The sequence below is a fragment of the Electrophorus electricus genome, chromosome 8, assembly GCF_041902795.1.
Source record: "Electrophorus electricus isolate QZ-2024a chromosome 8, ASM4190279v1, whole genome shotgun sequence".
Lineage (NCBI taxonomy): Eukaryota > Metazoa > Chordata > Actinopteri > Gymnotiformes > Gymnotidae > Electrophorus > Electrophorus electricus.
The window spans coordinates 20904088-20922472 of NC_137504.1; the positions used below are offsets into that span (position 1 = coordinate 20904088).

Below are 18385 nucleotides of genomic sequence, written 5' to 3' on the forward strand. Positions count from 1 at the left end.
TCACAACCAATTCAGATTCAAAATCGTTTCTTTTTTTATGACGATGTGAGATCAAGTACTTTCCACACAAAACAAATCATGAATGTCCTCAAATCACAATGCTGTTTATTAGTTAATGCAAAACTAAAAAGGGGGCAGGGGATGTGTTGCACTCACGTGATGCCCAAGTAAGCAGTGAAGTACGAACTAAATTGTATTTCAAACTACTGTAACAGGAACACTCGGTGATCAAGATGGACTGCAAATAATTCTCCGAAAAATACATAGATACAGTGCTGTAAGTATGACTTAGAAAATCTGTATCTTGAGGTAAGATATAAGACTTCATGGAGCATGAGTCTATCACAATAAACCAAAAGAGGACATATGACGTCCACGGTGACTCTATTTACAAATGTGCTTTTGTGTATACCGTAGGTTGTCTCAACTGTGGAGTCCACAAGTCCCTCTGGCAATCTTCATAGAACTCAGCAGTTAAAGCCATCTCAGAAGCAGCTGTTAAAAAGGCTGAGAATAACCTGTCCACTCCAAATCCATCCATCCATCCACTTACTACTGCCTTGCTCGTTACTTGCCTCAACAGCTCTCTTGATATACTGCATTTCTTTGTGCTTTTGGTATGTTCTTGTGACAGATGGAACGTTTGTCAGAAAGCCTAGTCTTAGAGGTGGGCTTGGAGTGCATACAGGTGGATGTGATGAAGCCCAAGTCCTGGGCCTCGTGCTCAGATGTAGTGGCCCCCTCCCCCTGTGCTCGGTGGATCAGTGCAGTGGTCTGTTGTCACGGCAGCAAGCCGGGTTATGTTTGCCCTGTTTGCTCTCCTTTTGCGAAGAAAGAGCAAAATGTCCATGACAATGACGCAGAGCAAAAAGTGGTTGGTTGGTTGGTTTTAGTACTACGCGTCACACTGCTGTGTGAATAATGGTGCGTTACCTTCGCAGTGGTCTGTCATTCTGGTTTCGTCGGGCTCCTGCAGATCACAGAAAACTAACCTTTCATTTCCACACTCGGGGGGGGGGGGCACATTAAATAACATGAATCGATGTACAGTTACTTGTGAATTTAACTGGCAGATTCTGGTACCAGACACAACCCATAATTGTTAGTGTTGCATCATTTTACTATGCCAGTATTTTCACTTTACAAGTCTTTTTTTCTTTTTCAAGAATGGGGGGGGGGGGGAGTGAAGAGGGATTATTATTGGGATTATTATTATAGTGCTAATTAAATATTGTCACTGGGTGGCAACTTTTTTTCTTTGGGGCTGTCATACAACATCAAACATGTAACATGGGTGTGTGTGCCTCAGTAAACAGACAATCATACAATCTTGCTTGTGTAATATAATGATTGCTGCCCCTAAAGATGACACATCAATAAATTTCCTCAGGCCACAGTACACACAGTCTGAAGCCCAAATATTATGCTAGCATGACGATATTACTCACAGAGTATACAAAGCACGTCTGAAAGTCGCGCTTGACAAGTACATTGGCCAGCGCTACAGATGTAAAATATAATATTACCTGACCATCATCGGTTACTTTATTTATCAAAGTGATACAGATATAGTTAAGTGAACTCGACCGTTCCGTCTCCTCACTACATCAGTATAAATGACAGGTCTAGACAGAGAACGGTATGTTGACGCACATGTCACGGCAAATATTCACCATTAGGTTCTTTAACAGGAGGCTAATCTTGATTAAGGAGTGGTAGCATTTTTGATACGATCATAAATCTTTAGTTGTTGTATATCGTTCCCGTGTCTGGAACGTACTGTAGCCCTACCTATGTAGCGTACTAGTCTGCTTCCCCTAGTCATTCACCCGTGTCTCCCGATCTCGCCATTCTCGACGCCTCCTTGTATCCTTACTACAACATAAAAATGGTTGCAGCACACAGTGGGCTAACTAGTCGTGGTCCTAAAACCTAGACTACGGGCGACCAGGCCTGATCCAAGTCCAGGACCCCGGCTCAGAATGGCAGGATTCATACTATGCCTTGTGTGTCAAATGGTAAAAATTGGATACAGCTCTTGCCTTTTTCTTAGGTACGAACATGTTTTTATTCTTTGAGCGGTGTACCAACACACCGATGTGTGTTACACCCCTGACGATTTATTCGCTCAAAAGAGAGATCTGCTGTTTTCCTACCAGTTAACACCACTCTGCCGCCATCTGATGTATGAAGAAAAAATAGTTGAACTTTCTCTACTGGTCTTCACATTCTAACTAACGTTTTGGTCGTGGTAACTTCCTTTCACTTCGTATTAGGATATATCAAGATAACATCTAACACAATTTTTGACAAGGGTGTTTTTGAGCAAGAACAAAACCACGGATATAACACATTTTCCTTCACATTTGTCTAGGAACACTTACCCCATCCAGAATTTCCGTGTACTTGAATTTCATGTTTTTATATAAATTTCTCTTTGGCAGTAAATGGAGGAGCATCAAATCACACACAACGGTTGCCTGTAAAGGAACCGAGCATGTCAAAACACTGCACTTATCCAGTAACAACACACTGCTATGGCATTTAGAACAAGCCAGTGCCTGATCTCTGTCTTACTGTCTGCTCCGTTTGCCTATACAAATGATCATCCCGGTATCAATTTATCCGTTAAAAACACAAAAGTTATAAACCAGTCCAATGTGTTTACAGTCACAGTTGACGTATTAAAGGCCATTAATCATTCTTAATGCACGTTAGGCTTTTTCATTCAGAAGAGCAATATAATCAGGGTGTACCTAATAAGGATTTACTTGAATATCTCTCACCCCTGTTTCATAAACATTTGGAGGTGGACATGAATTGTTTGGAGTGGTCGATGTATGAGGATGTGCTTCACCTCAGTGAAGCTTGAGAGGACGAGCTGGGTGACTTACCACTCCGAATATGCCCACCCCAGAACCTATGGCTGTCAGTGTTGGAATAATGTCAAATTTCCTAGCCTGGGGGAAAAAAAGGAACAGATTGGGACTTGTGAAAACATGTGAGTGGAGCACAGCGGACAACACGGGAGAAGTATCTCTACAGTTGGATCTTACCAGTCCATGAACGATGACTTCGATGCGAAGGCCAAACACCTTCATTAGAGTCCTCTTCTGGACTTTGTCCTCCACATAATAGTTTGCCTTCCTGTAATGTGCACAACAGATGTGGTTAAATCTGATTTAATGCTGAGCAAGATGATGAGATACTCATTTTAGTATCAAAACTGCATGTATAGGTCTGTCTTAAACCAAACCAAGCGGGGAAGGATGTTTGGATACTGTTTTATAAAGCACAAAGTTCATGCCCTGGAAATCTGCATTGTGGAATTTAAGGGGGAATTTATTTTTTATCTTAAATATCTAAAATCTAAATATTTGCCGATTTTATGTTTATGGTTATAAACATCGAATCGAAAGTTGTGCCACGTGCAGGTCTATGGGAGGTTTGTAACTTCTGTAAGACTAAAACCACGCATTGGTTCTGCCTACCTGAAATTGTAGCCCACGGACGCTTGCCCGGTAGTTCCGCTCCCATAGAGGCCGTGGAATTTGTACTTGGGTTTGCAGTTTTGGATGCTGTAGTCCAGATCACATTCCCAGTCAATGAGGACTCCTATAGATCCACCCTGCCAGAGAGTGTGATTCAAACATACTCCATTCTCAACAGAAAATCATATTTAAAGTATACAAAAGCAGACAACAGGATTAAGATTTACTTTAACTCCGTGGTACCAGACTGGCAAGTCAGAATTCTTCTAGAGAATATACACTGATAATCACTTTATTATGCTACAGCTATACCTGTTAGGCTAGTGTATATTTTGCAGTCAGGCGTAAGTTATAATTCTCCACACATTTAAATGAGTGAAAAATGATTGGTATGTTCAGCTATAGAGTAGGTGAACCCAATACACTCAGTGTACAGATAAATAATAAAAAACTGCTCAGAAAAGAAGTTCATATGCAATTGCTAATATATTTGCTGCAATTTGAAATCTTACTGGGCCAATACCATACAATTTAAAAGTAAAACACACAAAAAAATGTATAGCATGCTTTTATTTAAGTAAGAGAGGCTCCATTGTTAAACTAAATAAAACTCATAATAGCAGAGGTCTGTGAAGACAGCCATGTGAGGGCAGACTATATGATAGAAAGAGAAGTGGAAATGTATTTAGAAGTCATATTATTATTCAAATGTGCTCCTGTTATCTTAAAATCCAAGAGAAATTAGGTACAAAAAGCAGTAAGTGCGTGTGTGTGTGTGTGTGTGTGTGTGTGTGTGTAGAGACATACCACACGAGCTACTTCAGTGAAATTGAAGCCGGAGAGCCTGACAATGTCACCCAGTTTGAAGATCGGACACAGTGGATCTGTGGCAGGATGGTACAGACATCTCTTGATGTAACTGGCATCCACGCTTTCCACTAAATTACTCCTGTAGAGGGTTACAGGGAAAGAGAGATAACGTGATGCCTGCCATTCACAGTGACCAGGAAGGACTCTGCCTCCTCCATGGCCGCCCTTAACCTTGTGCCGTGTCGGCTCACATTAACCTCATCAGATGTCAGCCCCAATTCTGTTGTGTACTAGCTCTTTGAGCTATGTGAGTATTTCGGTTTGACTAACACAGAAATAGTGACAGACCAGTGCACATTCACACACAAGTCGATGAACATATTTTTACCTGTCTACCTTAAACTCGGGAAAGGTGATGGAATTTTTGATGAACAGCGTGAAGTTCTCAGCTGCCAACAAACATGGAGGACTTCGAGAAAAAGAAACAAGAAGTTGATGTCACTGATGTATGTTTCCATACAATGGAATTTGTGTTGCTATATGTTCTTATATTGTATATTGCAAATAGTTGTGACACAATGACCTATACCATGTGGTAATACACATTTCAGGCCTTACTGCAAAATACATACAACAGAAAGAATGAAATTCAGTTTAGTCTCAGGTTCCTTTGAGAGGCCTACTTTGGTATCTGGCGATCATCTTCAACAGGACACCATGTCACAATCTCGCAAGTGTGGGTTGTGTTCACACACTTCCCCGTCATGTGCCCTGGGAGAAATGGAGTTATTAGTAGAAGAGAGGGACTTAAGAGCTGCACCTGACAGCGGATTAGTACACAGCCGAGGGAAGCTTCAACATCTACATCAAATACTCTGCTTTCATGCTTGTTAGAGCAAGAACTTTAGAGAGCATTAGAAATGCACACAGACTCTCACGGGCAGTTTATATATGTGTCAGCAAAAGTGTACGCTGAGGAGAGGTTAGATTCTCCAAAGACAATGACATGCAAATAAATAAATAAACTGTGGATCACCACTTCTAGTTTGTTCAAATTTGTAGGATATGTCACCTGAACAGATACATTTAATTGATAGATTTAATAGTTTAACTGGGGGGATGGGTTGAAACACCAAAGATGTCTCAGTAGAACACTGTACAAGGAGCCTTTATAAATATTTACCCTGAACTCTACTCTGTGTTGACAAGACCAAGAAGATTATCATGCAGATAGTTTCTGGTTGCTATGAAGCCTACAAACTGTTGATTTTATGATGTGTGGTTTTTTGGTCCAGTATGTAAGTCTTAAATCAATGGGATGTGTTTTTTGTAATGTGATGTCCATTAAGTACTTAAGTGTGATGACTTCTACACTTCTGAAACAAAGGCCACCGTCCCCATCTCTTTCCTCCATAACTACAGGTGCTAGTCGAACACACTCGGTTAAAAGGGCGCTTACTTTAAACAGATAATTCCCTTGCTAGCATATTACACTAAAACACTTGGGACGATAAGGGATGTGTCATGAGATGGATATCCGAAGCCGCGAGTATTTACATAAATTGAGCTCTAGCTGAAAAGAGATTCCTGGAAAACGCGAAGGCAGTCTCTGGCTTTAAATGGGCTTTGGTAATGTAATGCTGTGAGGTATTGCTATAAAACAGATGTTTTCGTAGAGCCTTTACTATACAGAGACAGTGTGACCGGCGTAACCCAGTTGAGTCTGCGCCATACCATAAACATGGATCATTGTTACCAAGAAATCCTCACTTCAAAGTCAGCAGGGAATTATAACACTACGAGTAATTATCTCGACATCACGCGCGATAACGCTGGACAATCGTATTTTTTTTCTTTATTCTGCAGCAGGCAGGTCTGTCTGAGGTTCACACGCAGAGTTGTAGCTGAATCCAGACCAAAGATTAAGCGCTCCAAAACGCATGGTTACATAGGCACTGGCCCGGGTGCAGCGAAAATAAACGTTTTGCAAATAGCGGTAAACAGTGCAATGAAACGTTCGAGTAAAAATAATATGATGAGTCCTGACGTCACTCAGGTTAATGCTATCAGAAAGTTTATGTACTTTGTGCGTCCATCCATTTACGATCCATTTGAGCAAATTATAGCCTACTTATGTTTGTGCATAGAATAAACCTATTTTTGCCGCACGGATCCTCGAGCTAGTGACAGCGCGTCAAATCTAAATCTGTGTCCTACGAGGACGTCGACGTGTTGTTCAGCGCTTTACCATTTCCTGTCCGTTTGATCTGGCCTGTTTCACAATCGGCATCCGAATTGCAGTTGTTCTTTCCGTCGGGCAACTGAAAAACACACGCGGCATATTCGCAAGCTCACACACACACACACACACACACACACACACACACACACACACACACACACACACACACACACACACACACACACATATATATTAGGGTACTATAATAGGGGGGAAATACTTGCTGAGGGACATGTTAAATGAGTTTGTCCGACATACTATTTGTTTAACAGTTCATCGGACTACAATCTAATTCTGCTGTAAGTAAAAATTTTCATATTGCTGGGAATAATGCAAATATGAGTTATAATAAACTATGGAACATCAACACATGTCAAAGAAAAACACAATACTGGTATGCTGCTGAGACCTGCTTTTGCCTGTAGCGAATTAAGTGGAAAGATTACAGGGAATTACAGGGAAAGAGGTTAGTAGGGTCCAGGGTTAATCTTTGGTGGTGTAATTAGTATATAGCTCTCTGTATAGTATTATAGTAATATCTTTGCCCAATATTTTTTTCAAGAGGACTTACATATTAAAATCACCTATTAACCTGTTAATGATATATATTTTAATTACACCTCCTTTCACATTTGAAAGTGGCTGGTCAATCTGATAGTGTATCTGTTTATCCAGATTGCTATCATCAGAATCATTTGACATTTAGTGGATACTTTCATCCAAAGCGACTTATAATTATGACTGAATACAACTTTATCAACTGAGGGTTAAGGGCCTTGCTCAGGGGCCCAACAGTGACAAGTTGGTGGTGGGGCTTGAATCAGCAACCTTCCAATTACAAGTCAAGAACCTTAACCACTGAGCTACCACTGCCACTGCACCATGAGCAGTTTAACCAGGAGAAGTTACTGTTCTGCTATTAGCTATATGCACTTCTGTCAGACGTTAGGTAACTTAACCTTACATGAGCCAGTAGCCCAGTGCAACTCCAAGAATCATCAGGTTAATTTAGAAAGATAGCAACCGTTAACCATTGATTCTCCAGATACTTTTGTGATACTATGAATCCTTAATTATTATGCATTATAAATGCATACACACACACACACGTGCACACACACACACACACACACACACACACACACACACACACACACACACACACACACACACACACACTCCAAAGAACATCACAGTAAGTGCTGTGTACTGTAATAAAAGATGTAGAGATAGTCAAAACTGCAGTGAAGTACAACAGGCTTCCAGAGTACAGGAAGTGCTTTTCATTTACATGCAGAGCGGATGAAGGATTTCTGTCTGAATGTCCTGTTTCTCTCTCTCTTTCTCTCTCTCTACATTAAATCAGCATCTCTACATGTATGGCAACCATTACATTCCACTGTTTATTGAATTCCAACACAGGCACTATTGACTGTCAAAATAGTGCAAAAGAAAAGTTTTGAATGCAGAAAGCTAGTAAAAAGCCTTTCATCAGAGAGAAGCAAAGTAGAGCCAGGCTGAGGTTTGGAAACGCCGTAAGGATTGGTCTGTAGAGCACTGGTGTAAGGTCATCTTCTCCGATGAGTACAGGTTTAAGCTTGGTCCAACACTATCATCTAATGGTTAAATGGAATCCTGGAGAGGCTTACAGGCCACAGTGTCTTGCACCCATTGTGAAGTTTGGTGGAGGATTGGTGATGATCTCAGGGTGCTTTAGCAACAATATGAGATATGGAATTAATTCAATTAATTGCCTCAATCATAAAAAAATGTTTTTATCAATCACATTGTAATTTTTACCATTCAATTTAAAATTCAGTTTTCAGTGATTGAGGATAATGGTGCTCAGTCAATCTTTCAAGTTGGAAAAAAGTATAGATGTTTGGTGAACAAAGCAAGGGTATCTCAAACCTTCTGAGCATGCACATTTCAAGAAACAATGTTGTGGTTTTCCCAAGCCATTGCCAACATTTAGCTGGAAGTCACTTTTATGAGTAAGTTAAATAATTAATGAGAACCATTTTACCACTCATGAGCAATGAGTAATAATAATAATAAATGCTATGTCCATAAAACATCATTGAGCTCATAGACTACTGTGGTGCTACTTGGCCGTGTTGGATGCAATGACACATAATGTCCCAGTGGTCTTATTAGGGTTCAGGTCTGGGGAAGGTGAGGGCCAGTCAATGGCATCAATGCCTTCATCATCCAGGAACGGTTCACACATTCTGGTCACATGAGGCTGGGCATTGTCCTGCACCAGGAGGAACCCACGGCCCATTGCACCAGCGTAAGGTCTGGCAATAGCTCTGAGGATTTTATCCCAGCACCGAACAGCAGACAGGGAACCTTTCACTATCATGTGGAGGTTTGTGCGATCCTTCATGGATATGCCTCCCCACACCATCACTGACCCACTGCCAAACTGGTCATGTTGGAAAATGTTGCAAGCAGCATAACGTATACCATGGTGTCCCCAGAATTTTTTACATCTGTCACACATGGTCAGTGTGAATCTGGTCTCGTCTATGAAGAGAATGCGGTGCCAGTGGAGGAACTGCCAGTTCTGGTGTTCTCTGGCGAATGCCAGTCCAGCTGCACAGTGCTGGGCTGTGAGCACAAGTCATAATAGAGGATGTCAGGCTCTCATGCCAACCTCATGGAGTCTGTCTGACATTTTGGTCAGAAACATGCATACCAGTATCCCGCTGGAGGTCATTTGCTAAGGCTTTGGCAGTGCTACTCCTGTTCCTTCTCACACAATGAAGCAGATACCGGACCTACTGCTGGGTTAATACCCTTATACGGCCCTGTCCAGTTCTCCTCGTGAAATGGCCTGTGTCCTGGTATCTCCTCCATACTTTTGAGACTGTGCTGGGAGACACAGCAAACCTTCTTGCAATGTGTAACAAGTAAACACACAAGGAGAGAGGGTCCAGTTTCAAGAAGTGTTTAATTTGAGATGGAATGGGTTTATTTGAAAGGGAGTTTCAGGACTCAGACAAGAAGGATGGCAATGTGAGCTCGGCAGGGGCTGGTTTATGGTTGTTTAATTCCGAGGTTGTCAGGAGTAGGCAGAGTTCGAGGAAAGCAGGAGGATTAAACAGGAGGCGTAATCTAAAGGGAGAGCGCAGGTGGTTAACAGTAGGAATACACAGAAGAGAACGCTCAGCGTCACCAGCAATATGTCGCAACACGGTTGTGGGTTGTGAGGGGTCAGATGAGTGCCGGCTTCGGCTTTGTTTGGAAACTGACTGGGTGTGGCAACTTCACGATGGCACGTATGGATGTGCCATTCTAGAGGAGCTGTGTAACCTGAATGGGCTGCAGATACTGACTCATGCTACCAGTATTGACAAGGACACTAGCAAGACACAAAACTAAACAGTCTTATAGACAAGAATCACTCAGGACGAATAATGAGAGTGTAACTGTCTGTGGATACCACCTGCAAAACTGTTCCCATCTAGGGGGTTGTCTTGTTGCCTCTCCAGTGCACCTGTTGTTGTTTTCCTTTGCATCAAAGCAGGTGAAATCGATGCAAATCTGGACAGATTGATAACCTTGATGTTTAACTGTGATGATTAAGTGTTCTCAGTGTTTTGTTTTTGTTTTTTTGAGCAGTGTATTTTTCATGCACAAATACTCACCGAAAACAACAATAATATCTATTCTTTGACCAGCTAGTTAGCTAGCTAACTCTCTGCCTAGTCAAACCAAACTTGATTCCTCTTTGTTAGCTAGCTACGGTAACGTAAGATGTTATCTTAGGCTTTGCAGCTATGTAATGGTTGGTTACTTTTGCCAGTGAGTTTGTTTCTTTCTCATGCCAGGCGTTGAATACTCAAGACATGGTGTAAACGAAATGCAGTGCCACTAGCTAATATAACACAAATGATATGTTGTTGACCTAGCTAGCTAGCTAGTATAGCAGTATATGGTGATTATGATGAATATAAAGCATTTAACTGACATCTTTCTCAGCTATGAAAAAACACACGTTTGAGTCAAATGTTCTATGTACATTTTATAGGAAAATTATTTTGTAGGAAGAATATTTCAAAGACTTTTGTTCACCTTATATGACAAAATGCTTGTATATTGTTTACAATAAATTTTACCTTGAAAATTGGATACACAAAACATTAAGTTGTATGTTCTATTTGTGAATCAACTTATATGTGATTGTCTCTCTTCACCTGAAGCCTGTAAAGTGCACTTATAATGCTCCATAAAGTTTTATGTATTGATATGGAATGTCCTGTATGTTTAAAAGCCATTTAAAAATACACTGCACTTAAAGACTTGTATAATACAATTTGACATACTAAAGCTGTAAATTACAATGCATTATAACTGATAAATAAATATCAGAACATGTAATACATTACAACAATCATGTTTTTATGAGCAAATGTTATAATGATTCATAAAAACTGACTTTAAGTCTTATACTCTTGCTCTATAAGGCATTGTGCATGTAGCTATAACTACTAATGATTAATTATATAAGCTTATGGCAGGCATTATAAAGCATTATTTATGCCATATAAAAGATCATAAATGTAACGATAATGCATTATAAAACGGAGATTCATAGGAAGACCCATGAGTTTGCTTAAACGTCATTTCAATGCAATGTAATATTGATCATAAAGTCTTTAGTTATGTATTATGATATTAACATAAATCAGGCTTTACATTATCATAAACTGTCTAACAAAGCTTTACTGCCTGGTTTATATGCAATAATATCACTAAAGCAATTTAAATACTGCTTCCCCCCCCCCTAACCTCAGAATTTTCAGACACATGACCCTCAATCCTTTTCTTGATTATCTTGAAAAAACAACAACAACATAAAATTAAACAAACAGGGGGTTTTTTTCTGTTTTTCGAGCCATCCTTAGTTGGTTTATATGACTATGTGAGGAACATCATGGGATCACAGTGGAACCTAGGTAACGGCCTTCATGATGGTGTGGTCTGATGTGGACTTAAAAAAGGGGATGCATCAAATGTTCATAAGAAGTGCTGGTGAGCAAGCCTGTTAAAGAAGCAGGACACCCTACATCCTTGAACACCTAAGAGCAAATGAGGTTATGAGACAGGGCCATTGAGGAAAATGAAGAGTGCCTTAGTCATAAAAAGGAGTTGGGTTGGGATGAGGCCTTATACTATCAGTGTGTGTGGTTATGCACACTGTTCCAATATACAATCAGATCACCTCTTGTATCCCGTAATGATGCAGTGACATAATTGCAGGGTGTATAGAGGAAAGCCAAGACTATTTCTGTTTTGACCCCTTCATGGGAAATAGCAGCCCTATATCATACTTCTATTTAAAAAAAAATACAAGTAGCAGACATAACCAGGTAGCTGATGTAACTCTCAGGAAACCTGTAACCTAGGTGTAATTTGGAACAAAGTGAGTTTGAAAATACTACTGAGCCAAGTGTGTCCTGATGCAGCAGCCCCCAACCCCCCAGTTCAAGTGAACTGAAATTTTCAGTTCAATTTTGGACCCGAAACAGCAACTGGGAGAAAACCAGGAGGAAAACAAAAGCAGACTTGCATCGAACCAAACATTGTGTAAAAGATAATCCAAGACAGTACATGCCCATTCAAGTCAAAGGGGTGCAAACATGTTACAGCTTCTGCCTGTTTGGTGCCTTGAGGCATCTACTTATCTTCTCATCAGAAAATGTTCATTTTACGCAAAAAAAAAAAGCGAACCATGCAAATACAAAGATGGCTATCATGCCTGAAGGGTAAAATATATGCTAATGTTTGGTGAAACATCTAGAAGTTCGCATTGACATGACTGACATGATCGCACCTGTTTGCCAGACTGAGTCAGTGGGGCCAATGCCTCTACAGGGCCCGGTGCAGCGCAAAGACTGCAGAAGCACCACTACAGATGTAAAAAGCACATCCCTAGATTATGTACAAATCGCTAAAGCTTTAAATAAATGTTTATGAGGCACTTTGGACTTTGCCAGTTAACAAGTTGCCAGGGAAAATGCTCATTTCCCACTTGGGCAGAACAGAAACTGAACTGAGGAGCAGAATGTGCCATACACATCACAGCTCAGTGTCCCTCATAGCCATAGAATCAGACCATGTTAGGCATTTCAATCAAGTCATGAAAAATGCGAGGAGGAAGGAGTGAAAGAAACGAGATAAAAATGTTTTTCGATCATTGATTCATGGATTACTCTTGCTAAAATTCTGGACAGCGTGCGATCATGTGACATTTTGGCTTTGCACATAGTGTGTCCTTACACGTTTTACTCAGTATGTGTGTGTGTTTCCTGCCCTTTCAAAAAGAAATTAGAAATGCACTAACAGTATATCACAGAACTAAACTTACACCTGTACAAAAATAGAAAAAGAGAGAGAGTGAGCAAAAGAGAGTTTATGTATCCTACCTCTGGACACTTGCTCTGGGTTTGTCCGAAAGTGATGATGAAATTTGTCATCACAACAAAAGAGTCACCACCCTGTAAAAGAGACAATGGTTTGAGTTGTTTGTAGGCCAGAAGTCTGTGCAGGCTACTCTGAAAGTACTGCACTTTGACGCCCTACTTGTGTGCGAGTTGCTCTGAAAGTACCGCACAGGTACTGAGATCGCAAAGTACCTATGAAAGCTGGCCACTTTGTCTTGTCAATGACAAAATGAAAAAACTAACAAAAAATTCTGTAAAATATTCTAACATAAATATTACTCAAAATACATACCTTGTTTGTATTTTTGATAGTATGGTGATTCATTAGATAAAAATTGAAGAACTGAATAGATTTTTCATATCGCAACATTCAGAATCAGTCAGTTTATAGATATACTCAATATCACTGATAAGAAAGTACAGGCACTTATGTTTCATTACATTACACTGTACTATTTGATGTTACGCTACATTACATTATATTGTGCTATTTGATGTTACGCTACATTACATTATATTGTGCGATTGGATGCAATAGTTAATAATAACATTAACTGATGACATCAGCAGATTTTATATCTTTTCTCAGAAAAAAAAGACATTAATGCATCAACATTCCCTGGGCCTCTGAGTCTGTCATCATTAGGTGTTGCACTGGATATTGTATCGATATCGTGACAGTACACAGGCCTTTGTGTTTTAGTAGGGAGTGGGAGGGGCAATCAGTTGTGTGTTGCTCACACGCAAGCTCACTGCATCGCTGCAACACACGTGTAAACAAAGAGACTTGTCTATGCATACTTTGCATGATAATTTTATCTGGCAGGATGCTCTGACTCTGGTGAAACTCCAGCCAGTATTGACACATGACATGCCAAACCTGCAGGATCTGGTTGTACCAGTGTATAAGTGTATAAACAAGCTCCAGTTAATCCAAAATGCAGCAGCCAGAGTTCTTACTAGAACTAGAAAGATCATATTAGTCCTATCATAGCTACACTGCACTGGCTCCCAGTAAAATTGATTGTAAAATGCTTCTAATCACTACAAAGCACCGAATAGTCTTTTCCCACAATACCTTAGCAAACTATTGGTCTATTATGATCCACCACGTCTGCTAAGATCAAAAGGTTCAGGCTGTTTGTTAGTACCTACAATGGTTAGATCCTTTTCTTATAAAGCACCCAAGCTATGGAATAATCTTCTTCTTAACTTACATCATTCCGCTGATACACTTATCCAGAGCACCTTTGTGGGTAAGGCAGTATGTGTGCTTCCTGGGAATTGAACCCATGACCTTGGTGTTACCAGGACCTTGTTCTACCGTCTCTTATAGGTAAGCTATAGGAGCACAGCAGCATGTAGTTAATAATCTAGCCTCTCTTTCTGATACATCTACTCCTGATGCCAAGTTGGTGTTCTGCGCTGACCAGTTCTGTGCTGACTCGGCTGTTGTGCCCCCCCACCCCCGAAATAGGGTGGCCAGATGTTCGGTTTTAGACATGACAGCCCTTTTTCCAGCTCAGTGTCCTCCAGCAGAGCACCTGATCAGACACCGATGTGTCATCCTGGAGTGAACTGGCGGGAGTTTTCCACTGATCGATATTATTTTAGTGTGTCACTGGGTCACAAACATGTCAAAGCAAATGCTTTGTGTTTAATTAGTTTAGCAGAGCATCTCATACCTCACCTACCAAAAATCCATGCTCTAAATGCTAGTCAGCTAGGATGTTTGCAATGGTGTGAAAATACCAAAAAGAAAAGTGATGTCATTTTCAGTGTTTAGCACAACCTTTCCTTTTGAAGAGTAGGAAAGATGGATTTCATTGCCTGAGTGCCTGGTACAACTATACCACTGGCATGAATGTATTAGTGCTGCCCAAAAATGGTCTGCCATCTTAAATTGGCCTCTAGTGAGCAGTGCGGGTCCTTTGGTGAGAAGCAAGTTGGGTAGAGGCAGCTGGCAAATTGTTTGTGCTAGCAGACTGGCCCCAGATTATAATTGTACACCAGAAATAGGTGTACCTGTTAAAATCGCCAGTGAGTATGGGTACAAAATAAGTATTTCTAATTAAGATTCTAATGCACATAAAATAATGCATAGTTTAAATAATGTGATCTACGCACATATTTATACCTTTTGGGACTACTATAACATAGACGTTATTGTAGTTTGCCTTTTGGCTTTCAGGTCCACAGACAGTGGTTTCATAACCACTCCTTTGATTGAGGAGAGGGTTTGTCTGGGACGCTTGTCTATTGTCTATTTGCACTTATCTTCCAACCATTTAGGTTAATTTACTGTTCATAGTGTGCGAGACTTGCCACGGTGGCATAGTGACACACTTTCAAAGCAAACTTTCCTTATCTGAACACTTTTTATCATATGTGTTTAGATAAACCAGATCATGGCCCTCAAACTTTGGATGGCAGATTATTGTTTAGTTATTAATCTTAAGGCATATTTGTTTCAGTGAATTATTCAGAAGCTACAATGCAATTAATATGAAAGTTGTGGCTACATGAGGAATCTGAATCTACATTCACCAGTGCGTCCTTGAAGTGTACAATGGGGTTTTAAAAGAGAAGAAGAATTCTGCACAAATATCAACAAATTTCACTTGGAAATGATAGATGTACATGTACACTTGATAGAACTACCCATATAAACCGTTTTCTCCTTTCTTTTCTTTGCGTGTTTGCGTAAAAAAAGCAGATTGTTGCTTAAGGTAGGGCCATGCTGATATAAACGCACCTGATCGGGGAATGCATAATCAGACACGTCCCAGACCTTCTCCACTCCACTGATTTGTGTGTAGGCCACTCCTTTCATCTTGGTGAAAACAGAATATATGGCCGTGTCTTCGTTCTGGTATCCTTTCTCATAGATGAACACCCATCTAGAAGAGAGGGACACACATGAGTCATTTTTCTGGCAGGCCCTCTGGCGCTTCTGCCTCACACAAGCACCGCAGGCCACTTCAAACGTTTCGCAAAAGTCTTTCCGGCATTGTATGACAGTGTGACATCCATGATTATACTTTTTTTTTTTGGTACTTTTACTGCAATATCAAATTAGTTAGCTAACAAAGAATTATAATTAAACTGGAATATGCATGTACTCAAATGTGCATGGATAAAACAATCCACTCTGGAGAATTCCAAATTTATGCACCTCCCTTGTTCGTCATATTCAATGACGTTGCATTTTTCAAAATAATCCAGAAACAGCAACGAACGTTGAACTAGGGACTTCCCTCTCTAGCCTCCAACTTATTTAAATATGAATGAAAAGCTATGATAACATTACCACCCATGATTCATGGTTTAACCTACCACCATATGAAATAATCAACTCATCCAGGGGCGCTTCAGACCTTAAGGTAATATGTGTTGCTGAATAACAGCAGCAAGTGTATTTAAGCATGGGTGTTTTACAATTCTGATAAAACATGCCCCTGTGTCATATATACATGCTTTCTAGCCAGCCACTTTACATAGACACATAGAGCTGTGAGAGCCATTCCAAGAAAGGTTATGTTTACTTTCCGAATTTACATTCCTAATCCATGACATTAGCCTTAGGAACCGAGTGACAGCATGTTAGAGAATATTATATATTTTAAGACATACATTATTTGTTTCTATACTTCTGAAGTTCAAAATGTAAAAACTGTGTAGAAATTGAGTGGTGTGACCCTGAAACTGACACATATTGTGGAGCGATTTTTCTCTTCTTGAATTTAGGTTCAAGACAAATGAAGAGCACAGCACAAAAAACATTTTAAAAATCAAGAATAAACTTTATTACAATCCATCATCTATAACAAGGAGCAGTTCAGTCTTGAGAGGGAAAAGCTAATGTAATTGTGTGTTTTAATTTTAAATACTCCAAAGGTTTTGCAAAAGGGGAACCTTCTCGCTATATCTGATTGGCTTGCTAGAATTCTTTCCTGATCACTGTTCCTCCCCATTGGCTGCCAGCTGGTCAGCTGGATGATGTAGCTACAGCAGACAGGACTTGCATATCCGGTCAGACTGACCTCAGTAATGTCTACGCTTTCCTCCCTTGTCAGCATTATTGCTCTTAGATGTGTACTGTGAGTTTGGTATGAGCTGGATCTATTAGTAAGTTTCACTCTTTCTTGGACTATATTTACTTCATTTCTCCCTGATAATGATGGGCACTGCTCAGCACACTCCTGGTGCCCAAGGCTGCTTGTACTCACACACATACATAAATCAGTTCAGAGCTCCCTCTCATAACATTATGAAACATGGAAATAGATTGTTATATTGCATAAGTATGCAATATAAAAAATAGAAAAATCTATATATTGATCATAGTAACTTATAGCAGCTTAGTACTCATTAATCAAAATATTTGAATTTGAAAAAGTAATTTGATATTATTTCAGATCATACAAAAAAGAAAATATCAATATACAGCTTAATGACATATGCTTCATGTCCAGTTATTCCCCAGAAATGGGTGAAAAACCCTCTTCATAAGGCCAATTTAAGGAGTCAAAATTCCTCATTACATTTTTTTTTTCTGTGGGTGACAGTGTATTCAACACCTGCGTTCAGCTAAGGACTTACATTTTCAATATACTGATTTAAAAATTGTCTTAGTAAAAAATTGACTCAGATCAATATACTTGAGTAAGAATCATCAGCTCTTTTGTTAATGTACCAATTATATAATGATTTGCATTTCTATTTCAAGATCCCTGTCTCATTTAATTCAGTAAGTAGAACGATATTGTCACCTGTAACGTGTGGTGGCCCGAGTGCCGCAGGGCGAGGAGCAGGACGCACAGACTCTCTTCGACATGGACAAACATTTAATTGAAACATAAAGACGACGGCACTCACGTGTTACCAACAATGAACGCAACACGGAACAAACACGATTACATTTAACAACTGCAAGAAAAACATTTAACGTTCACACATTACGCCAAAAATAACCGACAACACTGCACACAACGACAAGAGTTTAAAGACTAAATACAATACAGGTGTGTGCAGGTGTGGCTACGAACATGACCCTCCTACTGCACATGGCTGCTCAAACCACGTGCCTCGCGGGAGGCGAGCGTTCTGTGACATGAAAGTATTGCATCACAAGCATTAATATCAATACCAAAATTCACCTCTTTACATCATTTTTGCTGTCTGTTAAATGTTTCTTCATCTAGGTTGTGAAGTGTTCAGCAGTTTGTTGGGAACCATGTCATTGGATTGCTGCTCTTACTATGGTTCTTGTTTCCCATCACATTTAACTAACCTATTATCCACTGGGTCTATGACCCCAATGGTTTGGTGTCAAAAGGTCCTTAGATATGTGTCCTGTGACTCTTGTTGACTTCTACTGCCTCTTGTGA

At 40.0% G+C, this 18385-nt stretch overlaps 1 protein-coding gene across 2 annotated transcripts in view; it reads right to left on the minus strand.

Annotated features, from left to right (window-relative positions):
• Nucleotides 1-10: 10 nt before the first annotated feature.
• p2rx1 (purinergic receptor P2X, ligand-gated ion channel, 1) overlaps nucleotides 11-18385 on the minus strand; it is a 33023-nt gene continuing 14648 nt past the window's right edge. The window contains exons 2-13 of one of the 2 annotated variants that reach the window (XM_035527147.2): nucleotides 15751-15895; nucleotides 12978-13049; nucleotides 6550-6622; nucleotides 4985-5072; nucleotides 4690-4770; nucleotides 4299-4440; nucleotides 3492-3628; nucleotides 3057-3147; nucleotides 2895-2960; nucleotides 2385-2480; nucleotides 934-970; nucleotides 11-821 (exon numbers count right to left, since the gene is read on the minus strand). In XM_035527147.2, the coding sequence (XP_035383040.1) occupies nucleotides 799-821; nucleotides 934-970; nucleotides 2385-2480; nucleotides 2895-2960; nucleotides 3057-3147; nucleotides 3492-3628; nucleotides 4299-4440; nucleotides 4690-4770; nucleotides 4985-5072; nucleotides 6550-6622; nucleotides 12978-13049; nucleotides 15751-15895 (1051 nt within the window). In that variant the 3' untranslated portion in view covers nucleotides 11-798. Of the gene's footprint in view, nucleotides 971-2384; nucleotides 2481-2894; nucleotides 2961-3056; nucleotides 3148-3491; nucleotides 3629-4298; nucleotides 4441-4689; nucleotides 4771-4984; nucleotides 5073-6549; nucleotides 6623-12977; nucleotides 13050-15750; nucleotides 15896-18385 lie in introns of both variants that reach the window. The other variant, XM_035527146.2, reaches the window with a different exon arrangement.